This window comes from Odontesthes bonariensis, chromosome 14 (assembly GCF_027942865.1).
Source record: "Odontesthes bonariensis isolate fOdoBon6 chromosome 14, fOdoBon6.hap1, whole genome shotgun sequence".
Lineage (NCBI taxonomy): Eukaryota > Metazoa > Chordata > Actinopteri > Atheriniformes > Atherinopsidae > Odontesthes > Odontesthes bonariensis.
In genome coordinates this window covers 23,573,545-23,600,689 of record NC_134519.1, presented here as the reverse complement: position 1 = coordinate 23,600,689, position 27,145 = coordinate 23,573,545, and the positions used below count along the sequence as shown (strand labels likewise).

Below are 27,145 nucleotides of genomic sequence, written 5' to 3'. Positions count from 1 at the left end.
AGGTCATATTTACACTTAAGAGCAGTGGAGTCCAGACTATTCAACAGCAGGAATGTGAAGGTTGGGCAGTCTGGTCCACAGATGTGTGTGTAGTATGGGTGTGTATAAAATGTCAGCTTGTGTACAGTCAGAATTGCCTCAGAACTGTATGACCCTGTGCAAACTTTTCTTTGGGTGGTGAGGAAAAATTAAATCCTGTAGGGCTAAGTTGACCAGGCTTGGACAAAAAACAGTAAGAATAGATAAAGCTCTTTGAGTAGGACAGATTAAACAAGGCGCAACCACCAAATTAAAAGGCAAACGTCTGATGGCAATTTTTTGTGCTTAAAATCTTCACAGGGAAATTAGTCATTGTTACACTCATTGATAATACAGGCCTGTAGGTCCCTCTCTGGTGCGACGGAGGAATTGCAACTCAAGAACATTTAGTGAAGCAGGTCGTGTTCGTGCTAACGTGATCCCAAGCCCGTTTCAAAAAAAGGGGGAATAGCCCAGCCAACATGTCTGCCTAGGTAAGCCAGAGCCATTTATGAAACGCCTTAAATCTAATAATCATCTCTAGCTGTAGTAGCTTATCGTAAGAAGGCCTGGGTGCGGTTTATACATCGTTCTAGCCGCGCCTTTTCCTGTCACTACTGAACGGTCGTGCGTAAGAACGGCGGGTCAGCTGACAGCTATCAGAGGACCAGGGGGACGGAGCGGAATTAGCGGGTGTGTGAGTAGGGATACTGCCGGACATTTACATATACATTTAAGGCTAAGCGGGGAGTGAAACCCTGGTGGCGTTCGTGAGAGAACCTGGGTAAGTTCAGTTAAAGCGAAACGGTAATGTTTTCTTGGTCAAAACTAGAAACCGTGGCCCCGTAACCGTGACGGAAAGCCGGTGAGCGCTTTCATTTGTGGGCGATGCTAGCATTGCTAACGTTAGCAGATTCTCTGCAAGCTAACGTCAAGGTAGCGGCAGTTAGGTGTACGAAAACGGAAAGGAAGCAGATTTTTTTTTAAAGAGCGTAAAAGCACGAAGTGTGACAGTTATTAAATTTATCCATGACTCACAGTGGTTTTAGAGGACCTATACAGCAGGTTAACGTTGATAATATGTTTGAGGTATGTAATGTAACGTTGCATTATAAACTGGCGTCAATCGGTAGATCTTATTCTCACCGGAAGTCCATTTAAAATTCCGCTCGGGTCGACGTTGTCTAGCTGAACATTATAGCAAGCTAGCCCGCTATGGTAAGCTAAATAAGCTAGCTACCTCTAACTCGGTGTATTCTCCATCACTTTGATCGTATTGAAGGTCAAGCCTTCATCAGTGCCTTAAAGCGCTCACGAATGTTTCAAACTAATCATTTGGGGGGAAACCCGTTCCTAGTTGGTCGAGAAACAATTGAGGTAATATATAAATGTATGAACGTTTGGGAAATGGCCTGAGTGAGCAGACATCTTGACTTCGCTAATAAAAGAGCGATTAAACCCCATTCAGGTCTGATGCATGGCTTATTCAGTCACGACTCTAGAGCATTTTAAAACGGACACATTTGGCTAATCTCGCACTTATATTTGAGTCAGGTTTTTTTTTTCCAGCGCCCTGTGTTTGAAGTGTCTGTATTCTCTCTTCGAGGAATTTCAGGCATGTCCTTCATCCCCCGTTTTCCAGAAAATTCATTTTTAAACTAGGGCAGCTTCCTGTGACATGCCGGTCTGATTTCCAAACAGATCAATTGTTCGACAGCAGCACAGACTAGATGATTGTTTTCGTCAGTTTACAATCTTATTTCGGATTTAATTGTTGGTCTCCTTAGATCCAGTGAGCATCCTGAAAGAAAGACAGAGTAACATTTGTAGCTGGGAACCTGATGGTTTCCTGCTTCAGACTGGTGGCTGCTAATCTGCTGTTAATCTTACTTTCGAGGGTTAGGAAGAAAAAGGAAATGGCCTGTGGTGAGAGTGTCAATAGTCTTCATTGCCTTTATTGGCATCAGTGTAGGTATGTATATTTGTATGTGTGTGTGTGTGTGTGTGGTGCAGCTGCAGGATATATTCAGCTGGCAACAGGGGTAATGTATGCTTGTGAGAGAGAGAGAGGGAGGAAAAAGCGGATGTGAGGGACAAGTGCCTCTCTGTACTGTGGGTGACTCCCTCACTTTTCACTGCTTTCACTTCTCTATCTCCCCTGTTCCTTCCCCTGTTTCCTTCCTAAATTTCTGTCTCTTCTCAGGAGACGTTTGGTTTCACCATGGCAAGTTGGGATTGAGAGGCAGCCACAATGATTGGAGGACTGTTCATCTACAACCACAAGGGGGAGGTCCTCATCTCCCGAGTCTACCGAGATGACATAGGGTACGTTTCACAGGAGCAGACCAGCTGCAAGGCTTCTGAATTTTTTGGGGAAAAAAAACGTATAAGTCAGAAGATCCTGATCCTTTGTGGGTGTTTGGGGGGGGGGTGTGTTATCCTAGACGTGAGGATTATGTCCCTCCACAGAGTCAGATTAACCTTTGCCGTGTTATTTAAAAGAAGCAGAGTTGAGTCAGGATTACAGTTGGTACTTTGTTTGTAATCCCATATAACATGGTGTTAACCTGAAAATTGGATTAATTTGTGGGTCGTTATTCTTTTAATCCAAATATTGTCAGAATAAATGATTTATAGACATGATATGCAAGTGATTTAGATTAAAACAGATCTGCCATCACGGAAAGTAATGCCACTTTTTCCGTTATTGTCTCAGGTAATGATTTGGTTGACTCGTGCTCATCAAACCATAGCTTCAACTTAAGCGTGCAGCTGTGTGGAAAGCTATTCCAAACTGACTTCAGAGCTGACAACCACTGCAAGGCACAACTTATTATTACCACGTGGCAGAATGGTGCTGAAATGAAGTATTTCTATGTTCTACGTAAACATTTTTGAATGCTCCGAGAACATGTCATTTTCCAGGCAGTATTCAAAGTCCTTAACCTCAATCATATTTTTCATAAACAAGTTATCAATTGGGGTCAGATTTGACTTTTAAAAGGAAAAAAAAGGCAAATGCAAGCCTGTTTTATAAGCTCTGTCTTACATTTGGCAGTCCTCTCTTGCTCATTTTTAAGCGGAAAGAGCTGAATTACGCAGACACATTTAGCATAAACCAGTATGTAAGTTCATAAAAGTGCCTCATGGTAGTCAGACGTTTTTGTTCGCGTAACTGTTAACATAGCACAAAACAGACCGTAAACATAGAAATGGAATAGAATAGAAAAATACTTTATTCATGTAGGTCAAACTCGCAAAACCAAAGAAAATGATGTTTCCACTCTAGGTGCTGTAACATGAGATGTTCCAGCACACACACACGAAAAAAAAATTAATTCATGCTATATACTTTCAGTAAATGGGATTTAATTAAAACATTTTTTTTAAAAACAAGCACGTCAGTGAGCAAATAATTTTCCACGAAGGTCTTTAATTGTCCGGTTGGATTGATTTGTCCGTTCACATGTTCATCTCCCAGAAACCAGGTCTTTGACATTTAATCATTGTGCTTTTTTTGTTGCTGTTTTAAGTGGAGCACAAGCTTTCAAATATTCCTTTCTTTCTTTCAGATTTCCAATGTGTTACAGCTGAAGTGTTAGGTCTTTAAACGTACACCCAGTTAATACTTTGTTCAACGCATTTCACGTTTATTAAGTACACTGAGGTTAGACGTTTGCCAGTGGTGACAATGTTCCCTTGTAGATTTACACAGTGAAGGTTGCAATGCACAGAGAGGGCACAGGGGCCAGAGCTGCACAGTGTTAGAGATGTAGGTGTACTCTACTGTTTTTTTTTGGGTTTTTTGTTGTTGTTTTTTAAACTTGAACTATTGTTGATGCCCAGAACAACACGAGGCAGAGTGCTATGTGCTGCATTCCCGAACTGTTCAGAGTGGAAATATAATGTAAACCACCCGTCAGCAGTCACTGATTTTTCATATTCTGCACATTTGGTAGAAACCCCAGGAGCTGTGTGTTTAACACATGTTAACTTTGATCTTTGTTACTGCGATTAGCTGCGTTTTGGTCATCCTCCTTACTGCTGCAGCGGTGTAGAGGAAACCAGGCATCATACGTTGGCCTTAGGGCCTCAGTTTTTGTTTTTTGTTTTATTTGTTTCCTCTTTCCTTTTTATTATGGTCTTGATGACTATTCTACACACTGAGTTTGTAGCTAAAGATGCAATTAACCTGCAAAAGTTATTCCCTACTGAAGTAGTACAAATATATTCAAGCTAAATGCACTTTTCCATTCAGTCGTCTGACAACACATTGAATCAAAGAGCAGCGTAATGCTGCCAACGTTTTCTCCACATATTCTGATAAACACCATGTTACTCACACGTGTCTACGCGATGAACGAAAATGTCTCCTGTACATTTTTGTCTGTCCTCTTCTTTTACTTCATCCCTTTCTCCTCTCTATCCTCTGTATCACCATTTTCCTCCATCTTTTCATCTTGGCCCCTGTAGGAATAGGTAAGAGCTGCTGCAGCCTGTAAAGCATGATTCTCCCCCTCATAGTCACCGCTCGGTGACCCCCATGAACCCTGAACTGCATGCTCATTTATTCCACACTCAGTTTCCTGATAGCTCCTCCAAGCATGAGACACCTGTCATGCCGTCACAGTGGTAAACACATGGCCTTATATTAAAAACGCAGCAGCAAATCAATTAAAACCAGAGAATCTAGCCTTTAACCAGAGCTTGTCAGTGAATATTGTTGCTCATTATTGGCTTTGCTGGTGCCCAAGCATGTAGTCTGAGCATGGGGTATGATGATGTAGTTTCTCCCATCCTTTGTTCCTGCCCTCTTCTTTTTTTTTTTTTTTTCTTTTTTTTTTTTTATCAATAATTCAGAGATGGTTTAGATATTTTATGGGGTTTTCTTTGGAGATGTGGGCTTTGATTTAAGCAGTGCGTAATGGAGTGAAGTTGCTGTGTAAATGAAATGTTTTAGTTGCATTAATTTTAACGTTAAGCTCAGGTGCTGTTTCATACATTGCTGTAGAAAGTTGGGTTTTTTTCCGTTTTTTTTTTTTTTTTAAGCTGATCAAGTTTTTTCATTTTTTTTGTGCTTTAAAAAGCATCTCAGCTGACAAAGATGAGGCAGATTATGGAGACTCCATAATCATGACGTTTGTCGTCAGAATTTATGAATCGCCACACTGGTTTCCAAAGTTGTTGGCAGACATTGTATGTCCCTGCCTATATGATGTCATCCATGAAGGCTGCGCCTCGTCCATTTGTGTTTCACAGTACTGTTCAGTGGAAGGAATCAATACGGTAACAGTTGCTTAAGCGGCCCTTCGCAGTGCCGGTGATTATCGATTCTCTGTACATAATTTTCCATGCTTAATGTTCAGATGTTTGTATGGTCTGACTGGTTATGAACCCCAGGAGATTCTAAGACATTTAGCAGAAGGGTTTGGTATTCTTGTGAGAACATGCTGCATCCCTTGTACTTATCCATGTTGTTTTTTTCTTTTTTTTTTATAAATCCACGTTAACTAGGGCTGTGTTTTCCCAAAGTAGCTATGGTATAATTTAGATGCCTCGCACCACTAAGGAAATCTATTCAAATGTATTTTAGATATTTACTTTAAAAGGTTTTTTTATAATAATTATTATTATTTTTCTTTTCAAGTAAACCTTTTCAACTAAAGATCAAATTTGGACCGTGCATGGTTAAGTACATGGTTGAAACGGCTCTTTGTTTCCATAAGTAATGTTAATTATGTTGCTGTTACTCTGGTGTCTCGGCCTTGTCTCTCTCTGGTAATTATCCCTGTTTACACAAAACAACACTCCTAAATGCACCAACTCCTAGCTTCTTTTTTTTGTGGTTTAAAGCTGTTTTGAGAGTTAATAATTGGACATGTTGGTGGGGACTGTTCGTTGAGACCATAACAGGACTGGATGTGAGACTCTTTTGCGACAGTATTTACACATGATGTCACAGGATTTCATGCAGCTAACAGTGTGTTCAACCAAAGCCTCAAACAATTATCTCATCTCCGACCCAAATGTCTTTGTCTGTCTTTGTCCCACTCGTCTCCGTGTCCCAGACGTAACGCCGTGGACGCGTTCCGCGTGAACGTGATTCACGCTCGGCAGCAGGTTCGATCCCCGGTGACCAACATCGCCCGCACCAGCTTCTTCCACGTCAAGCGCTCCAACATCTGGTTGGCCGCTGTCACCAAGCAGAATGTTAACGCTGCCATGGTGTTCGAGTTCCTTTACAAAATGTGCGACGTCATGACGGCTTACTTTGGCAAGATCAGCGAGGAAAACATCAAGAATAACTTTGTGCTCATCTACGAGCTGCTGGATGGTAGGAAATGATCGTGGAATTGATAAGATTAGTCGCATTATAAGATGGATTTTTGTTGATTTTAGTCTTTTCGGTTTCATATGCATCTAATTGCAGATAGTAGGAAATTGGCAGCATTATCCTGCATGTAATTTCTGTTTGTTTCTTATTGGAAGTTGTATAAATAGAAAACCTGTAACTCCACACTGGTTAGTTTCATCCTTACGTGTCCTTTTGGTCTCTTTGGCCCATCTTATCTCTTACCAACTGTTATCTGTTTTTTGTTTATCCAGAGATCCTGGACTTTGGCTACCCCCAGAACTCAGAGACCGGAGCCCTGAAGACCTTCATTACCCAGCAGGGCATTAAAGGGCAGGTAAGCACAGCACGTGTACACTCGGATCGAATGGTGCATAGCCTTCAGGTCAGCAAAAACAAGCGCGCACACTCGAGTTGCCCGTTTCAGTACAGGCTTGTATGACAGCCTTGAACTGAATTCTGTCCATATGAGCCACGATTGGTCATGTTGAAACAATTTCACAGCTTAACCTGAAGCGTCACAGGCGATCGTCCCTGCCTCGGTGTGATTATGGCAGGTAAAGATCTTTCTGTTGGATGCGTATAAATGAGATGGAATCTGATCTGGTCCCACTTGTTTTGTGTGGAACAATCCCTTCTGTATGTCTTAAAACATGCTAAACATCATTTACACACATTTCTTTATGCAAAGTGCTGCTATCTTATGCAGACAACAAGCAGTGTAATTTAATAATATCCACTCGGCCTCTCTTCATAGATGCATTATAAAACTTTAGAGACTGTAAACCGCTGAAGCCTGTGTTGGTGTAAAAGTTTATGGAAAATATACACTTTCTACGTAGTAATCTAATATGTACTTTGAAATTAAACCATATTCTTTTTGTCTTTTTTTTTTTCCTTCAACTGTCGCCCACGAACACTTCAGCACCAGGTAAATGACCTGCTACCATTCTGCTTTTCAGAAAGTTATTTCATCCCTATGTGGAGCCCTGCCATTTGTTTTCCACCTCTCCTGTGGTCTCACGACCTCCTTGACATAACCCTCTTGGTGTTGAAATTCTGCCAGCCTTTACCTTTTGTTGGTAGCAATACAGCTTCTTCTCCCTGCCTCGCAGACAAAGGAGGAGCAGTCTCAGATCACCAGCCAGGTGACGGGGCAGATCGGCTGGCGTCGCGAGGGCATCAAGTATCGCCGTAATGAGCTCTTCCTGGATGTACTGGAAAGCGTCAATCTGCTCATGTCTCCTCAAGGTCTGTTTGCATAGTAGCTTAGCCATACACAGCAGAGACAGCTGGCATGAATGATTTAGTGAAATCCTATAATATCAGTTTTCATCGTTCAGTGTTTCTCGTATCGATAAATGCACGAGAGGGAACCTGTGCACCTGAGATTAAAAAGAGGGCTTCGCACTACCGTGCCAGTGTTGGCCCGATTCTTTAATGGAAGCCCAAGAACAAACCGGAGAAATCTTAAGTTACTCAAACAAAGTGTTTATTACTGCTCATAGGTAAAGTGTGGCAGCGCTGGACTGGGAGTGACGGAGCTCTCGCAGGAAATCCGTCAGCCCGAGCCCCGATATCTGGAAATAGTTCACATTCATCTTCTTCACCTTTATCTCACAGGGGCTGTACTTACACGCGGCCGAGTATAATTGGCCAGTTATTAGTGACATGAACAGGCCAACCACTGTCCACGTCATGTTTTTGGGATGTGATAAACAACGTGTGTGTGTGTGTGAGAGTGTTTTAAGCGTGTATCTAATGTAACAGACCTATCTGACAAGATGGAGCCTAAAGTCTTGGACCATTCAAGGACATACATTGCGTAGTAGGAGCAGAGTGGACAAGTACAAGATAGGGACATAGGCTAGTTAGAGAAATACAGAATATGAATGCATAATGTCTAAGAACAAAGCCAAGTCTAACACCAGCCTTATAAAACTATCACTGAGTTCTGAACTGCCCAGATTAAATATAATTGTACAAGTTCAAATTTCAATCTGAGTGCTTCGTCTCCAGGTTGGTTTGAAGGGCGGATATTAAATCTCTGTTCCTGACCTTGGAATCGGATCCTTTTGGGCTCATCATTAAGTATTTGTTTCATAAAGTTCACTGTCGCAGCTAGAAATGGGGAAAATTGTGTTTTCCTGTTGAGAATTATTCAAACTAATGGCCTTTTTTTTTTCTTCCACTGCCCTTTTATAAAGGCAGTCAAGACATGGAACTGATTTGTGATGATAAAATGCTAACCGGTAGAGACATGAAACTAGACTTGCTGTATTTTGTACATTTAAGAGCTTAACTTCATGAGAATTAATGAGAGTTGGAAGTCTCTGCAGAGTGTTGGAAAACTCATAAACTGACAGTTTTGCCTCTCCCGTCCAGGCCAGGTCCTGAGCGCCCACGTTTCGGGCCGAGTTGTCATGAAGAGCTACCTAAGTGGAATGCCCGAATGCAAATTCGGCATGAACGACAAGATTGTCATCGACAAGCAGGGCAAGGGAGGAGCATCCGACGATGCAGGGAAGAGGTGAGTGCAGTTTGAAAAGAGAAAAAAAAGAAAAAAATCGACACATTTTTCTTTTTATAAAACCCTGACGTGGAAGTTAATTGAGATTTAAGAGGCTGCTGTCTGTTTGCCTTGTTGCTTTGTTATCAGTGTTCTAGTTGTTGTTCGCAAACGAGACAAACTTTACGGTTTATTTTTTAATTCCTCTTTCCTTTGGATGCATCTCTCCTTTCTTTTCCCTCTTTCTTTTCTATGTGCTGTACATCAGTGATTTAGGGGGAGGAAGGTACTGTACTGACAAGTGTCCTCACCCTCTGCCACATCAACACTCCACCCCCACCCCCCTTTGTCTTGTCTAAACCCTTGAGCATATTAACATCTCATGGACTGCCCCCACCTCCCCCAGCACCACACACACACACACACACACACACACACACACACACACACACACACACACACACACACTCAGTTCAGCTGAAACCTTCCTTGTTAACTCCTCTGTGGACTACCTGGTGGTTGTTTACCTATTTTGGTAGAACCTAACCTTTACCCAAACACCTACAGAGACACTGACAACATGTAATAGTAACATTAACCAGGTTCACATGTGTTGATATAAGTAGCTGTGTCCCTCTACATACTTATATGTTGTGTATATTTCACTTCTAGACACTGAGGGAGAGTAGTAGTTCTTCCTTTGAGATTACATTGCAATTTAACTGTAATAAACCGGTTGACTTGTGTGTGTGTTTCTGTGTCTGATGTGTTTTTCTCTCCCGTCAGTGGGAAGCAGTCAATAGCCATCGATGACTGCACTTTCCACCAGTGTGTGCGTCTCAGCAAGTTTGACTCTGAGCGGAGCATCAGCTTCATCCCTCCTGATGGAGAATATGAGCTCATGAGGTCAGTAGAGGGTTTTATTTTTATTTATTTATTTTTTTAAGTTAATTTTTCAGCTGTTTTAAACGAGAACAAAACATGACAAAATAGTTGGCAGCTGCAGGTTGTGCTTAAAGATGAAATTGTGATATTTATTTTCTACAGTGCTTACATTTTTTTTAAAAAATAAGTAGAAAAAACCCATATCTTGCTTCATGAAAGACTTTTTCTTTTCTTTTTTCTCCTTTCCTTCTTACAGATATCGCACCACTAAGGACATCATCCTACCATTCCGAGTAATTCCTCTGGTCAGGGAGGTGGGCCGCACTAAGTTGGAGGTTAAGGTGGTCATCAAATCCAACTTTAAACCCTCGCTGCTGGCTCAGAAGATTGAGGTCAGCTGCTCTTCTTGTCAAAATGATGCAAACAAATATTGTGTCACTAATGTAATGAAGTTTTTTTTTATTCTTTTGCACTTTAGAGATCAACCAAGTGCCAACTTTGGAATCCATCTGCAATTGTGTTTGTGTGTTTGTTGTTTTCATTGTTTTATATTTCCTGTTGCCTCCCTCCTCAGGTGCGAATCCCTACACCCCTCAACACCAGCGGGGTGCAGGTCATTTGCATGAAGGGAAAAGCCAAATATAAAGCCAGTGAGAACGCCATTGTCTGGAAGTGAGTAGCGGCTCTGTCCATTTGAATGATTAACAGCTTCACCTCTGCGGTGTCTGTTTGTTTAACTTCCTCACCTCTACGGTTGTCTATTGTCACCTCTTGTAGTTAATTAATGTTCGGATTTGACACTTTGAGTGAAATTGCGTAACAGAGTCTGTGTTCGTAGGATCAAACGTATGGCTGGGATGAAGGAGTCTCAGATCAGTGCTGAGATCGAGCTGTTGCCCACCAATGATAAGAAGAAATGGGCCAGGCCTCCCATCTCTATGAACTTTGAGGTGAGAGTAGTTGAGTTTCTGCCTTACTTTGGGTCTCACACACGGGCCGATGTCTCTGTTGCATGTGGGTTGTTTAAAATCTACAGCACGTTCATGTAAGCCCTTACACATTTACATTTGCCAGTGTTGCATAAAATGTGTTGAATACATCACAAAAGCTGCCAGAAGGTCGTTACAATACGTCTCCTAATCTGGATGCTGGCTGGTGGGAGATGTTCCGTTTGTGAAACAACACTGCGTAATGGAACATGCAGCCAAACAAATGAACTATGGACTAAATCAGATCCTAGTAGCTGTGATGCAAATCCCAACCGGTTTACTATTTCCTCATTTTACTCACACACAAATACTTCCTGCTACGATAAGAGCTGTTTGGCCTACAGGTTGTGGCGTGTTTTTAATGTTCATCCGCTCGTCTCTGCAGGTTCCTTTTGCTCCATCTGGCCTGAAGGTGCGTTATTTGAAGGTATTTGAGTCCAAGCTCAACTACAGTGACCACGATGTCATCAAATGGGTGCGGTACATCGGCCGCTCCGGCATCTACGAAACCCGCTGCTAAAGTTCAACCCCACCTGGCAGCAAACTGACCACTTCCCTCCCATCTATCCTGTTTAGAATTTTTTCTTCTTTCCTCTTCTTCCCACAGTCTTTATCACTTCTCTCCCGCCCCGCCCCCCAATCATCTCTTCTTAACTAGGTGTCAGAGATTGAATTTACATCGTTTAAAAAGAAAAGAAAAAAAAAAAGTAAATATGGTATAATGCACAGATATATGCAAAATGTGAACCATTGTATCGTATATATCTAGTAGTGATGAGTAAAATTGTAAACCAACTGGTGTCCGAAAGAAAAAGACAAGTGATGCAGGGGCTCAGGGGGAGAGTACTGGAGGCTTAAACGGATGCTCTGTTGTTTGCTCAGTGTTATTGTTCCACTATCTAATCTTCACCTTAGGAGTCCCATATGCCAGTTGGCCCTGGTAAGATGGTTCATCGCTGTTGTGGTTTAAGATAAATCCTGATAGTTCCTGTATACAACTTACATCCCAGTGGAGTCTACCCTCTGATCAGCTGATATTTGATCTGTTATTGGAAGTTGGTCATTTGGATCTTGTGTACTTAACTCAACGGGACAAAAAAGGGTGATTCAGAGCCCGCTTTGGGTGGTCTAAAAAGAGAGAAATGACATTGTGCAGCCTGTTTTTTTTGTTTGTTTTTTTTGTACTTAAGAGTGTATTCTTTTCCTTTTTTTCCTTTTTCTTCAATAAATTCAAAGTTAGAACATGTCAGGCATGTTTTAAGGTTTGACCACCATCCTAATGTGATATTTGTCTCATGTTCCCCCAAATATTTTTTAAGCACTAAGATCAACTTTGTCACACTATTTTTTTCAAAGATCAGTCCCCGGCATGTTTGCAGTGAGGTGAGGTCTCCCCCTGGTGTTTGCTTCACCAGTCTGCTTCTTCATGTTTGTAGCCCTGGTGACCGTTCTGTCCAATAAAATCTATGTAACCAAACCCACCTGGTCTCTGGTATTTTCTTCCAACTAATGTTTGTTTTAATCCCACCGCTTCCTCTGTTCTGGATTGTCTGAGACAGGAAGCAGCTTTGTATGGGAACGCTAGATTTAGGTAAACAGAGTCTGCCACAAGTCTACACCCAGTGCAGTTTTTATGCTATCCATTTGAAAGAAAACTGTCAAATCGGTTAAAAAAAAATTTCTCCACTTAACACAAGTTTGAATTGTTTGAAACAAATGATGCTGATACAAACAATGTAGAAAAAAAACAAAACCTTCAATGACATGAAATCACAAGACAAAAGGATCGACTGTTTTGGCCAAGATGGTTTAATTATGTTTTGCTCTTTCCTCTACATCCAGAATGCAAGACAAAAATAACCCCAAACAGTAACATAAGACATGATTAAAACAACTTTTAAAAACATTTACATTTGTTTGCCCCCTGTTAGCAGTGGCTGTTATTGGCTTACCACTCCAATCCTCGTGGACATGCTCGTAATGACACGTTTAACATTGCTTTAAAAGGAAAGATTCCACGAGAATCAAGGCGAGGCTTCCCAAAAGTAGCTTAGCACCAAAGTCTAGGCTGGAATTCTTCTTCTGAGTTCTTTACCAACACTGAAATCTGACACGCATGCACTAGAATAGAAGCAGTCTGTCATTCCAGCAACGATTGTTTCAAACCAAAAAGAGCTTCTGGGAAACCAAGCCTCGCACAGATCATTCTGACAGTCATCTGACAGCATTGCATTACATCCTCAGATCAACCTGTGATGTTTTATTCTTGCTGACAGGAGACACGACGCATGCTTTGTCATTTGAGATGCAGGACACAAATGGTGACTGGAAAACCAAACATCCAACTGTCAGATTACTTCTGTCCAGAAAGGAAACGTAATTCTCAAACTTAGTGCTTAACTTGGGGAAACAGAAGGAGGTAGCTACATAAAGATTGATCTGGAGTTTATAGCTCCGACTCCTACACACACACACACTAATGAGCTCCAGTACTGTCCAGTCTTTTAAAACCCCTCTCTAAGCTCACACGCGAGAAGCAAATCGTTTGCTTTAATGGAGGGTCCGTGTATATTTTGCCATCAAAGTGGGATACCCATGAGGAGGCTGGCTTCATAAAGGAAACCCATTCTCTGCTAAAGACTCCAGCTGAACACATTCTCATAAGAAATGGGGCATGTAGTTTACTTTAGATGTACAAAAACCTAAAACTTTGTTGTCATCACAAGTGTCTCATAACAACACTTTTCCTCAGGCCCAGATCTGCATTGGATAACTGAGGAGAAAAAAGAAAAAAAAAAAGAAAGGCAAGTCCGGCCTTCCTTGTGTTGATTCTCTGCTCGGACTGAAAAAGCACTGCGACGAACGACTACAAAAACAAGCAATTCTACATCAACATTGAAAACGCGTCATCCGTTCTTACACGCCACTGAAAGGCGTCTAGTTTAAAATTAGTCTTCCAAAGACTGATTCTCGTCAGCAGACAATAAAATTCAAAAGCAAATGTATTACTATAAGCAATAAAGTAAAAGCTGAACCCAGATCTGTCAACAGATGGAGCGCGCGCACACACACAGACACGTGTGGACCCAGCGCAGACGACACCGGGAGAAGGCCGCTGTTATAGACGACACGTCTACTACTCTCAGATTCAGCTCAGATCTCGTGTAATCTGGAGATTTCCTGTTATTTTATGAGAAAAGAGGTTGGGTTCATGTTACCGTGAGCAGACTTTAAACTGTCCTGACACACTAAAGCAGACCAGACTGCTCTCACAAGCTTCTCCCAGAAAACACATGATAAGTGTCCGTTAATCTGTAAATTCGCCCTTCCGACATCAAAACTACAGTCCCTGGTGCGACAAGTAATTAAAAACCTGCAAGCCCCAAAAAAGAGAAACTCCTACCGCACCTACCGGCAGCGGTGGAACAGTGCACCGAGTGTAACGCCTGAAAATATTCAGTGACAGTGACTGACTAATAAAAAGAAAACAACCTGTGACACGAAATACGTGGAACTAACCTTTAAAAGAACCGGCGTGAGCAGTTGTAATTTTTACTGACCGTTACACAGAAAACAAAAAGGATGAAAGATGGCTGTTGAAAGCAAGAATTATAGAGAGTCTGACCGTCACAATTAATCGAACACTGAAGTGCTAAAAGTAAAACCATAGAAGAAGTATCATTTGAAGCAGGAGTTCAACGGGAACCACGCAACTTGACAGATCTACTAACTGCTATTTGACCTGGCAGAGTAGAAATAAATGGTGGTCTAGTTATCGTCGTCGTCTTCGTCGTCATCCTCGCTGATGAGGTATCCGCGGGCCCCGCTGTGGTGGGGAGGAGAGGTCTTGGAGAAGAAGGGGAGCCGGAAAGTGGGCGAGGGCGAGCGCTCCTCGCGGGTGGGGCTGCTGCTCGGGCTTTGCCTGGGGCTGATGGCTTGCAGCATGCGGCCTTTTCCTTCCTTCAGCATGTGCTTCTGTGGAGGGGAGAGAGATGAGATGAGATCATTCGTCACAGCAGCCAACGATCAAGCCCGTTGCACTGAAGGCTGGACCCTCTCAGTGCTGTGCTGGAGCAACGGATGAGGAGGAAATTGTATTCTGTTTTGGAGAACAATAAACATCCTCTCCACAGCATCCTGGCAGGACAGAGGAGCAGCTGCAGGACTGAGAGGTTCAGAGGGTCCTTTGTCCCCACAGCCATAAAGCTTTTTAACAGTGACTGCTGAGTTCTTCTCAAATTGATTGATTTATTTTTTCATTTATTTAGTCATTTATTATTATTATTAGTTAGTAGTATTTTTATTAGAATTGGTATTATTATTGTTGTTGTTAATATACAATCATTGTAAATATTAATCATTTTTTGAGCTACTTGACTAATTTGAATTTCCCCCATTGGGGGATGAATAAAGTATTTTTCTATTCTATTCTATGAACTGGCCGTTGTTTAAGAATTGAAAAAAAAACACGTGTGTGACGTACTCATGACAAGCTGTTGTGAGTCAGTCACATTTCAATCCGTTCTATTCTGAGATCACGACATTAGCGCTTTCATTTTCGTACCCAATTTACTGCAGTTCACTTCATTCATCCTTCAAAGCATACCTCATGTTTACAGGCCGATCGCTACTTTTCTTTTTTTGACCTTTCAAACATTACTTTGCTGGTAATGCTCAAGTATCAAACGAAAGATTTCGCCCCCCACGTCCCTCTTTTCATAAAGTTTCATTTCGAAGCCGTTTTCCTCCGTCATAAAATGAGAAAAACGTCACATATCTTCAGACATCATTATCAAGCACCCAGTCAGCATTTCTGGGACAGCTCTCAGCAGCAGCATCATCATGAACAGATAGTAGAGCTACATCAAGCTCACACATGAATTTCATTTTATCACTCAGACTACGAAAACAGATATAAAGTGCCTGCTGTGTGTTTGGGGGAGCAAGCTTTGAGAGATAGAAGATGTGTGCATTTTCCTGGAACAGGTGATCGTGCCAGCTGCATTGTGTGCATGTTGTTTTTCTGGGTCCATGCTCGGGACTCAGGCTTTGTTCAGGCTGTGGGCCAAACATATTTGTTCTTTAGGACAGACTGTCCTTCCTGGTCAGAAAATGTTCAGTTGAGCTTTTCAAGGCAGGTCAGAAACAGAACATCTCTGTACTGAGTTTAGTTTTCATTAGAGTTCTGATGATGCTGATGAGGACAACTGCAGGAAAGCCAAAAAAGCAGCAGCAGCAGCAGCAGCAGCAGCAGCAGCAGCAGCAGCCCTGGCCATGTTGTTACCGACAGCGCCACTGCCAACTGCTGTCGCTGCAATTTCCGCCAGTTACTGTTGTAACATGTGACTCCATCAGTCTCTGTCAAATCGACATTAGTGCTCGAGTGATCTGAAAATGTTAAGCGTTGCAATATCTTCAGAAAGCGTGTCTCCTAACAGTTTAGTATTGTGTCTTGACTTCATATTATAGTGGATAGCTTGTTATCAGCTCTTTAGTAATAAGACAATGTTGTGTCTTTGCATCAGTCAGGTTCTTATCTCCAATTCTGAGACACTGAACACTGTGAACAACTCTTATATAGCAGCTATTTCCGTAAACCACACCCATGTGGAGAGTTACTGGCAAAAATCTGAATCAGCTCTGCATGGGCACATTCCTCAGCTACATGTCACTGCCTGAAATCATGGCAACCGCATTACCCACAATGACACCTTTTAAAGAGGAAAACTTATACCTTTGCACTGAGTACATCTGCATTCAAAAATCTTTGGAAGGATAAATTTGGAATTACGAAAAAGTAAGAAAAGTCTTAAATGCAAAAGCCCTTTCTTTCCGCTGCATTACGTCTCCCAGACAACAGAGATCAGTGTTGTAGATAAGTGTGTGCTGTTTATCGGCCCTCCTGATTACACGCTGATCAGAGACCAAACAAAAGCAGCCTCCTCACCAGAGCTCCCTCGGGGCCAAACATCTGCAAGAAGTTTCCAATGAACTCCCTGGATTTCTCTTCCCATTTCTGGATGAGGTCGATGCTCTTCTCTTCCACCTTCTGGACAAACTCTTTGCTCTTCTCCTCGACATCCCGCACCTTCCTCTTCACCTTGTCTACACGCTCCTGCAGGTGGTACTTCTTCTCCTGGTAAGTGGGAGGACAGCAGAGGAGGCAGGTTACAAATACAATCTAATGCTCTTTCACTTCCAGATGTTCACCGGGAATATTCTCAAAACTTTAAGAGCTGAACACGGGTACTTCACAAATTTCTTCTCAATCTGCTCAGTTCAGGCACCGTGGATGGAAGAGATAACCAGGAAGTAGGAGGAAATGTACGTCAACACCATTTGGCAAAGGTACAGAACTGCAAAAACAGGCCAGCACCCACTAGTGGAAGAACACCGAACATCACACACACTCCCTCTTTAACACCAAGTTAAAGGTTTGATTGTACATTGATGTGCAATTGTTCGTACATTGATGAAGCTGACGTTGAGTTCTTTAGCCGTGTATCCTCTCTGCAGGTTGCGTCTCACATACACGTCATAGTCACGGACAATTCGGGTAATGATGTCAGAGGTGGAAATGCCCTCCGTCCGTTGGGTGGGAGCAAACATACCTAAGACAAGCAGAACGGGGAAAGAGGACAAAAAGATGACCTGTGCACATAACGATAAGATCACAGTAGGAGTGAATAATCCTGACAGTGACAGTGATGTAGCTACATGTTCACTGAAATGATGTAAAAAAAAAATAATAATAATAATAATAATAGAATGGAAAGCTAGTCTTTGTTGGGATGCAATGTAGGGTTTTAGTCATCTAATGCAATAAGGAATGTGTATTCTTCAAAATTACTATATTACTTCTAAACCAAATTATTTATATTTTCATATAATATGAGGAAAACGCATTCATCTTTTTAAATTGAACTGTTTTGTTGCACATTTGTCACCTTAGTATGAGAAATGTGTATACAAAGACACCAGGTTGTCCTCACCTGAAGGGGGGGAAGAAGCTAAGGCCGTCCAAAGGGAATAAAACCAAACACTGGCTCTGGAGTAAGTCTTCAGCTCATTTGAAAACTAAATTAAAACTAAAAGGTCTACACTCTGGGTCCAAATATTTGGGACTGTGTACACGTGGGATTCAGCAATAAATACTGAACCGAGCGCGTCACGCGACCACTTTTGGTTACTTTGGCACTCACCAGCTTCTTTGATGTGCTTGTAGACATCGTCGCTGCCCGCTGATGAGTACGGGATGTCATCGTGCGCCACAAAGTCAATCTGGAGAGGCCATTACAACATGCATCAACAAAGCAGATTCAGATCTACAATTTGTACATAAACAAAAATACACACACACAAAAACCCAGCAGGGAGAAGGTTACAAACATCCACCTACGCGATGTTTTTTGAGGAACTCTGGCGATAACGTCCAGGGAGCGTTTCGCACCACTTCATCCACGTAGCGACAATGTCTGATAGCATCATATCGCTCATCCTCGTTCATCACCGTGAAGCCCTTGTATTTGTGGGTTAAGTCATCACTGCACACTGAATGGTAAGAAATATTTACCAAAATGAGTTAAAAACCCATGAAAGTGATTGTATAGCTGGTTCACACAGAAAGCAAAGCAGTATAATTCACGTTTTCATGGCTTTAGTTGAGAAAAATGGAGTGACCCATGGTAAGTAAGGCCCTGTTGTAGGAAAATCAGGCAGTTTGACAACATGGCGTAGTTCAATCTACACAAACGCAGACTCCCAGACTCACCTCCAACAATGAGATGTGTATTTGGAAAGAGGCATTTAGCCTGCATGAGAGCTCTGGCGTGACCTGAGTGGAAAACATCAAAGATGCCATCTGCATAGACTCGCACTGGTCTGTCAGCTGGACGGAGAGAAATAAGACGAGTCACGCAGAGACGACCGAGGCTGTGCTATACGCTCTCTGTGCGTCTACCATATCTGTCTGTGCGAACACACTTACAACTGAGACAAATCTCACTGTGATTTGAAAAAAAAAAACAGATTACAAGGAGAAAAATTTTTTTTTAAAAAGGGGGCAACATGAGAGAACAGAGAACTCAAAACAGCCAAGAGGCATCAGAGAGACAGAAGGTTCAGACTCACGAGGCGTTCCCTTCTTTGCCTCCTCCATGCTGACCCTCTCGTACCGTTTACCATCAGCTGGCTCAAGCTCGTCTGCAAAAGGCGCCGGGTGTTTCAATCCCTAAAAGACCCAATAGCAACAGAATGACAAAACATCGGTGGTGTGTCGTTTCTTAATTCATGCAAACGCAAGTGCTTAACATCAGAGTGGATCAGTTAGCCCTCTGGCTAAAAACAACAAACAAAAAAAAAAAAAACAGGATGGCGTCAGATCCAATTTTGCAACATTCGCTTACAGAATATAACGATGTAGTAATCAAGGGCGTTGCTGGTTTGAGGGAGTAGAGCAGACATCAGCTGAAGTTTTGACTTTTTTTTTGCTGCTGCTTCATGATGTGTGAAAAAGTGTCAAGTGTCTACAGATGATAGAATATAAAGAAATGCACAGGACAAACAGCCTGCTGGACAAACAGCTGAGGCACACAGCTGACTCACCACCGTGCATCTGGGGATTTTCCCAAGTCTTTCTCCCTCCTCGGTCTCCCCGTTGGAGCCCTCTCTTCTTCTCTTCCTGGAGAGCAGCAGCTCGCGGGAGCTTTGCGCCTCCATCTGGGTCAAAGGCAAAAATCAATAAAAAACTAAGACATGCTGTACTCCACCGGCTTGCTACGTCCTTGTACGATAATAAAACAGACACGCAGATGCATTCACACAGCTGCACACTGTCATGTGCGCAAGTTCTGGACACAACTTTGTTACATAATTTTAGAAGACTCAACTGATTGTAAATTTAGACAGCTGTCAGGTTATCCAAGATGACTTCTGCTTCGTCAACTTTGACCGACTAACAAGAGGGAGACCAATATGTGCCTTGGCTCAATGAACCACCAAGACGCCTTAGATTCAATTAAAACATTTAAAAAAATTTAAAAAAAAAGCTTTTACAGATGAAATGAAACTCAAACACCAGCTGCTCCAACAGAAGAGTTTGTCCCCAAACATCCAAAAGAGTAACCATATCTAAGTGTACGTCCGATGCCAGGATAGTTCTTTTTGTTTTCAGCCTTCCCCTCCCCCAAGGCATGAATGTGCCCAAGTAAATGTCAGGTTTGGCAACAGAACACTCAGGCCTGCTTCACAAGAGCCAACACACCAGCACAAGTGAGAGTACTTTAATCTAAGGTGCTGATTAACTTCAGCTGACTTTGTTATGCACATAAGTGATGGCAGGATAGTTTTTCACAACCTGACTGCACCGCCTGGCACATTTGCAGGAAACCACAAAGCAACTGAAAAATATGTTTTAGCAAAGACGGGAAGTTCAATCTGTGGGATTTAAGACAGCATATCTTCATTAGTTACCACAACATAAGGCTGCAGAGAGCTAAATGCGCTGATGGCCTCTTCGCCACAATTAACCTCTGAGAAAGGTGATACTTTTCCGTAGCCCAAGCTGAAGGGTCTCAAGTTGGGTCTTAAACCTAAAAGCAAACACGTGGAATCATTGATGAAAAGGCCGCCGAGCACGTCTCTGTCAGTGAATCAACCACGATAAAAGAAAACAAACATGCGACTTGTTTACAGGTGTTTGAGTTTATAACTGCACTGATCCCATTCACACACCAGTACCGTCCGTCCGAGAAAGCTGCATAACAAAACAAACCACTGGCATCCAATTACAAGGTTTCCCATGTTATTGGTTTAGGCTCTGCCCCATTCCACACATTCCACCGCGCCACAGGTCATTAAAGTCAGAGCTCAGTTATATTTCTTACAAGTCCAACTTAGTCCCGTCGTTATCTTGCTATTAAATGATAATAACCTCTGGCTGGACGTCTGCTGCTCTGTCACTTATGAAAGTTTGACTCAATGTACGAGTCCAAGGAGTGAAGGACACGGCAGTCCACGTTCCTGGTGGTGACAACGACTTGATCGAACACAAGGGCCTTGCACAAGCAACCCCCCTCCCTCTGTCTCTCTCTCTTGGCAGCAGCTGAGCGCTGAGATTGGGAAGCCTGCAGGGCTCTCTCTGACAGAGAAGATTTACACGAACAGCATATGTCATCATCACTGAAACTGGCTGCTATAATAAGAAAGTAACAAAGGGACAGTGCCAAGTCGTATTTTACCAAATGCTTTTTGCAAGCATACAAGCAGACCCAGTAAAATCAGTTAGTAAGGCCATACCTGCCACAAACCCAGATGGTCATTTCTCATCTATTCCTCTTGTCCGTTTTTTTTAAATCATTACTCTGTCATTCAAATAAAGATCATGAAGATGACACATATGAGACCCTGAACCCCTTGATTAATAATGACTAATCAAAGATCAAATTGAACTACAGATAATTTTCTGTTTGGTTACTAACTTCTACTAACATAGCATACAAACAAATAACTCCAAATTACATTTGAATAGAAATCAGTTTATGGTGATTTTTACTTTACAATTTTACAGAAATCTAGGTAAATCGCGTGAAATACATCAATCCACCGTCTGTTGGTCCTTTGACCACCACCGGAGCCAACGGATCAGCTCCATTTCGCTAAATGTTCCCAATGTCATGATTTTCAGCAGAATTAAAATCACCCAGGGATAACTTTAAACACTTGTGGAAGGATATGCCTAAACTTTCAGAAAGGAAATAAATGACCACAACAGTAAATTGAGAAGTTGAACTGGTGACACTGGTTGAGCAGCTCAGCCGTTTAAACCCTGGATTATTTTACTGGACGATTTCAAGAACGCATCTCATAAATAAAGACGCTAACGGCCCTGAGCCGTGTTAGCTAAAATTGAATAGATGCTTTAATTTTCTGCTAACTTACCGTTTACTTTTTTTGTCCGTAACACTGCTTTGGAGCGGTGGGCGGCTTCCAGCTCTCGTACTACCACCAGGCTAGATAACTAACTGCAAGAAAGCTAACTAATGCTGCTAGCTACCGTGAAATGCTAGCTAGAAAGCTAGCTGTCAAGTTTGATGGCAGTGTGCTAGCTTTAGCCGTTAGCAAACTAGTTATCTGGCATTATTAATTAAAAACCAAAAGCGAAAAATCCGGTGCGTCTCAGATGCCCTAGTAATAACTGAATCGGTTATAGGAAGACCTAGAGGACAGAATTTATCACCTGGGACAGCTTGTACTACAACGCTGACAGGTCACCAACACAGGAACTACAAAACTTTAACATCCTAACAGGAAATGACACATCCAGTCAGACGTTTCCGGACCTGTAGCGTGTTGCCCTCTAGTGGACATACTGTATGTGGCAAAATAACTCCCAAATGAGCCGTGACTGCCAGATTAATTTTTATCTATTATTTTATCATTCCTTTTTATTCTAGATTTAATTTGTTACCTTTTTCACTGCAATTTGATCCTTTTCAGGTTTTATTTAGTTCATGTTTGGTAACCTTCAAATGTTCTTCTTTCCCTTTTTACGGTGGATCGCAACCAACAAAGAGATATTAAAGGATAAGACCGGTTTTTTTACATTGGGCCCTTGATTTCACATTATAACATGATGTTCTACTCACCCCTGCTTGTTGTTGAACATTTGGAGCTGTTCCGAAGATATTCGCGAGGCGCCTGGCTGCTCTCTTGAGATATTCGGCCATGAAACGGTTTCCTATGGGCAAGCTTAAACAGGCACAAACTATGCTGTTTATAATTTATTAATTACTGTACACTAGCACTGATAACGTGGAGGTGCGTCGCTTACTTAAAAAAATCCGGGTTAATGTAATTTTGATTTTTTTGTCGTAAAGTGGGTGTTACTGACGTCCTCATCGTGCTACTGCCACAGACAGCCCACAGACCTGCTGCCTATTTATTCATTCGGCTAAAATTCAAAATTAGTAACCCGGATTTTTTTAAGTAAGCGACGCACCTCCACGTTATCAGTGCTAGTGTAGAGTAATTAATAAATTATAAACAGCATAGTTTGTGCCTGTATAAGCTTGCCCATAGGAAACCGTTTCATGGCCGGATATCTCAAGAGAGCAGCCAGACGCCTCGCGAATATCTTCGGAACAGCTCCAAATGTTCAACAACAAGCAGGGGTGAGTCGAACATCATGTTATAATGTGAAATCAAGGGCCCAATGTCAAAAAACCGGTCTTATCCTTTAAGCATTACCCCCCATCATGTATTCACTACACCCTCTTGAAAAGACTAAAAAAAAAAAACACGAATACATAGATTTTTTTTCTAAATCATCTTTTTTTTAAATACAGACAGATTTCTAACAAGTACAGATTTTAAACTTGCTTCTCTCAAACTGAGCTTCCATGTTTTACTCTTTAATGTTTGTCATGCAGCACAATCGTGACTTTAAAACATTCAAAGTAAGGCTAAATTATGCTTTTACTGCACCCGCTCCTCATCTGTCACATGAAGACTGTGTGGGTCCAAAGCAGATCATATAGCTTGTGATCAGGATTAAAACAACTCCAGAGTAAATTAGTACAATTCCACTGAAAGGGTGCAGAGAGGTGCCATAGTTTTGGAATAAAAGTGCACTCTCTAGCTGACCCTCGTCTGTCCTGTAGAGAAAGGTGTCATTTCACTTAAAGACCAGAAGGGCACATGTTATGATAATTAGTACCCTTCTTATGATGACTAAATGTATTGTTCTGTAAATCATACAATAGTACAACTTCACTTCTCAGTCACGTCTGCAGTGTGAAAAAAAAAATGTAATTTCCCCCGAGGGCATTGCACATGTTTTTTTCACTCCAACTCCGGCCTTCTGGAAAACAGAATGATTTATTCCCTGACTCTGTTCGTCTTGGGTGTCGGGGGAAATAAATATATATGATTTAACAGTAACAGGTAGCTTTACCCTTCCATTTTTGTCACGTGCACAGAGCAATTACAGTATAATGTTCACCATTAGACACCTGGCAGGACCCCTCAGACTCCCTGTCTCCTTCTTGGACCCTTTGATCGCAGCCTTACCTGCTGGTTTAAGGGATAGAATTTCCTCCACTGCTGAAATGACAAACACCATGGAGGCTGACAGGCACAAAATAAATTTAAAAGCTACTAAAAATCTACAAAGATCGCTTGTTCGGTATTTGATCAGATTAGTGTGTTTATCTAAGAGGAAAAGCATCAGAGTATGTATCTCTAATGTGATCACCGGTGTCCTGATGATGATATTGTATCTAACTGTGACTGAAAGGAGACAGTAGATGCTACGCAGTGATCGAAGACACAGGCTATGATATCCAAATATGTCAGCAACATTTTGTCCAAGCAGAATCGGAACTATTGATAGTTCTGTCTGTATCACACCATCTCTCTTTCGGAACAAGGTGGGTTTTTTTTTCCCAAACAACACCTTCCAAGTTATGTTACATTGACGTGGTGCTTGGACAAGCCAGCCCATAATTCCTGTATATTTCTTAGGGACTTAAAGAGCGGTTGACTCAGCTCCCCCCTCTTCTGTTGACCGGAGTTAAAAGGACATATCCAGCTGTTTAGAGGTAGAGGGTTAAGTGTTACCTGTCAGGCATGTTTGTCAGGAAACAGTTCAGAAAGGGACACCACGTGTCACCACTTTTTCTTATTTGATCCCCCCCAAAAAAACAAAAAACAGAAATATCTATGTTTGGCAGTTATAAATTCACAAAAAAATAAAATAAATCACTTTGACTTATTTTTGATGGATAGAAGAGTTAATGATTTTCCTTTTTTATTACTGACAGTAGGGAACTAGGCGGCTTCTACTTGAGTCTGTTCAGTCATGACAAATGTTTGAATTTGTTTATATTATGAAAATAAATAATAACTTATTTTATTGTGCTTTTAAATTACTGAATAAACTAATCTACCTAACTAACTTTGGAATCATAAAGTCTACCATTAGGGATGGCTTCTGTCCGTATGATCCACCTACTAACAGCTAAAAAATTGCACTCCCTGTGCACTGAAAGGGTCTCCTGCTGTTCCAGGACTGTTCCTTGCAGCTTTATGAGGTGTTACGTTTTGTTTGATGTCGGCCTTTTCTGCTGCTTCGTGCTAAATTAACTAATGAGCTCTGTCACATCTCACCAGTAAATGCTACAGGGGTGGAGCTGAGGGAACCGCTTGAAGGTAGCGGACCAATGGAAAGGCCCCTGTACTTACAGCACTACGTATGGAAGGTTGTGTGGAGCCTTAGATTGGAGACAGGACCTCAGAGACGCAACTGCAGGTAAACCCTACCTTTCACAGTACATTCACACAGGAAGTTTTAAAGTAGGGCTGTTTATTGTTTCCCCTCTTATTTCTGTCAGTTAACGCAGAAAATGGAATAAAATAAAAAAATCATTACTGGGTGAGATTATTTGTTTAAAATAATGCTTTCGGGGCACTCGTTTAAAGGGCTTTTACAACTAACAATACTGATTTGGCACAAAATGCTCAGTGAAAGGTATTCATGTTTATCTTTCTGTGTAGCAATTGAAGACGTCTGTGATTATTTCAAAGATAAGTTTCCTCATGTCCCTGTTATAAGATGCTTTGAATCCACACCATGAAATGTGCATATCTGTGTGATCTTACAGTTGCAGATGTCAAGGATGATTTCCCCGGTGTCCCTGTTAAGTGTGCTTTGCTGCCTGTTATTATTGCCAGGTTTGTCCAAGTAAAATATAATCAAAGAATAAGCTGTTGGTATTAACTGTGTGTGAAACATTGAACTCATCGGGTGAATAAGAATACATCTGTCCACATCTTTGTTAATGCATGCTCAGTGCGTGGTAACAGGAATATTTGATGGCGTTGTTCACACGGCCTACTGACGCTGTTGTCTTACCTTGTATCAGGTAGCTCTCTAACATATCACTTGACTACTTCTAGGTTTGCTGGAAGCAACATCGCTGGTGAAAGTAAAAAACCCCGAAGGTATTTGATCCCTCCCATTCTCCCAGACAGCAATCTGATTTGAGCAGAATGAAAACGAAAAGGGAGAATTACACGGTCACTTGCTCAATGATGCTTCATGATTGCTCAGTCGTATTTCATTGTTATGTTTTCATCTAAATAAAAGCTTTTAGTCCTCTGCTCCTTCTTCCACGTTTTTTGTTCGCAGGGAAGCCGTTCAGCATTGGTTCGGCTCAAGCACATGATTTCTTGACGAATTCCAGACCCAAGAGGAATGCTGACCCAAAATGGTACAGAGGCGACCCTGACTTTCAGTCCTACTACCGCTTCTACAACAGCATAGGGCACATTGAAGGAGTAAGTTGACGATCAGTTCACCATTCAATCTTGCATATTTCATACAGTAATCAGTTCAAATGTTTTATTTCCCCTCTAATGCGTTTCCGGATTTCTCCGTCAGCTCTATGAGATCGACAGGATCAGGATGTTGTATCAGCAGATGCGCCAATTGGAGCTCACCTACGGCCAAGACGCCTCCAGTTACCAAAACGTCATGGGTGTCCTCACCAGTACTGCAGCACCCACTGCAACAACCCAGCCTCCTCCACCTCCCACCCCCGCTGCTCCAACACCAGACCCTCTTGGGAATGCTCAGAGGATCTATCTGTGCAACCCCAAGGACCCTCTGTGCAAACCACAGATTGTCTACCTGCCAACGGGGGCTGTCCCAGTGCTGTGTGACCCAAGACTCAACCCCGCCTGCAGGCCCAAAACAGAGGAGGAGACAAAAGCTGCTGCTCCACCCCCACCGCCCCCAGCCACTCCTGCTCCTGAAAAGTCTGACACACCTGCCCCTCCTGTTGTCACCGTCAAAGGAATGGAGTATGACTGTGACCCATACTGGGATCCCGACTGCCTCATCGACCACCCTCCCAGCCCCGTCCAGGAAGCATCGGCACCAGTAGCTCCCGCTGAAGAGGATGAGGAAAAAGAGGAGGAGACAAATGCTGAGGAAGATGTCCCCGAACCATCTTCAGCCACCCTGGAAAACCTCTACGCTTATTTTGACCCTTATGATTTCAAACGTGACCTGTATGACCCCTTTCGCTATGCCGAGCCAGCTCCCGATCCACAGTAAAAACAAGGCCCCTTAAGAAGTAATGACCCTCTGCCCAAAACGAGATGACAAATTTGATAACCAGACCAAACCAAGGCAAGACCGTGAAAGTAAAATTCATCATGCAAATGATCTCACTTTGAAGGACAGACACATGACAGCTCTCATGCACCTCGTTTTTTTCCAGATGACAAACCGCACAATATCCGTTCTGTATTTGTGTACGACTGATGCACAATAAACCTTTGTATGGATACAAAGCAAAATAAAAAAAAGAATAACTGTTAGCTGACAAA

General features: G+C 42.1%; 3 protein-coding genes across 5 annotated transcripts; 2 read left to right on the top strand and 1 right to left on the bottom strand.

The window, feature by feature from the left end:
• Positions 1–654: 654 nt before the first annotated feature.
• Positions 655–12,230, top strand: LOC142399171 (AP-2 complex subunit mu-A-like). Its single transcript, XM_075483674.1, has 13 exons — positions 655–802; positions 2,222–2,343; positions 6,087–6,352; positions 6,625–6,707; positions 7,296–7,301; positions 7,486–7,621; positions 8,756–8,900; positions 9,148–9,165; positions 9,666–9,785; positions 10,021–10,156; positions 10,339–10,436; positions 10,603–10,714; positions 11,139–12,230. The coding sequence occupies exons 2-13, from the start codon at positions 2,270–2,272 to the stop codon at positions 11,271–11,273; spliced, it is 1,329 nt and encodes a 442-aa protein (XP_075339789.1). The 5' UTR covers positions 655–802; positions 2,222–2,269; the 3' UTR covers positions 11,274–12,230.
• Positions 12,231–12,541: 311 nt separating this feature from the next.
• pcyt1aa (phosphate cytidylyltransferase 1A, choline a) lies at positions 12,542–22,080 on the bottom strand. 2 transcript variants are annotated; one of them, XM_075483671.1, is made up of 9 exons: positions 21,990–22,080; positions 19,358–19,471; positions 18,884–18,983; positions 18,525–18,641; positions 18,153–18,304; positions 17,956–18,034; positions 17,222–17,364; positions 16,701–16,889; positions 12,542–14,728 (listed from the first exon to the last, which is right to left on the bottom strand). In XM_075483671.1, exons 2-9 carry the CDS (start codon positions 19,469–19,471, stop codon positions 14,522–14,524), a joined length of 1,101 nt encoding a protein of 366 aa, XP_075339786.1. In that variant the 5' UTR covers positions 21,990–22,080; the 3' UTR covers positions 12,542–14,521. The 2 variants fall into 2 exon arrangements, with proteins under 2 accessions (XP_075339786.1, XP_075339785.1); XM_075483670.1 differs by having other exon boundaries at positions 21,692–22,047.
• LOC142399170 (uncharacterized) lies at positions 16,391–27,132 on the top strand. 2 transcript variants are annotated; one of them, XM_075483672.1, is made up of 6 exons: positions 16,391–17,101; positions 24,923–25,061; positions 25,414–25,483; positions 25,709–25,753; positions 25,941–26,089; positions 26,193–27,132. In XM_075483672.1, the coding sequence occupies exons 3-6, from the start codon at positions 25,420–25,422 to the stop codon at positions 26,868–26,870; spliced, it is 936 nt and encodes a 311-aa protein (XP_075339787.1). In that variant the 5' UTR covers positions 16,391–17,101; positions 24,923–25,061; positions 25,414–25,419; the 3' UTR covers positions 26,871–27,132. The 2 variants fall into 2 exon arrangements, with proteins under 2 accessions (XP_075339787.1, XP_075339788.1); XM_075483673.1 differs by lacking the exons at positions 16,391–17,101; positions 24,923–25,061 and having other exon boundaries at positions 25,127–25,483.
• The last annotated feature ends 13 nt before the right edge of the window (positions 27,133–27,145 follow it).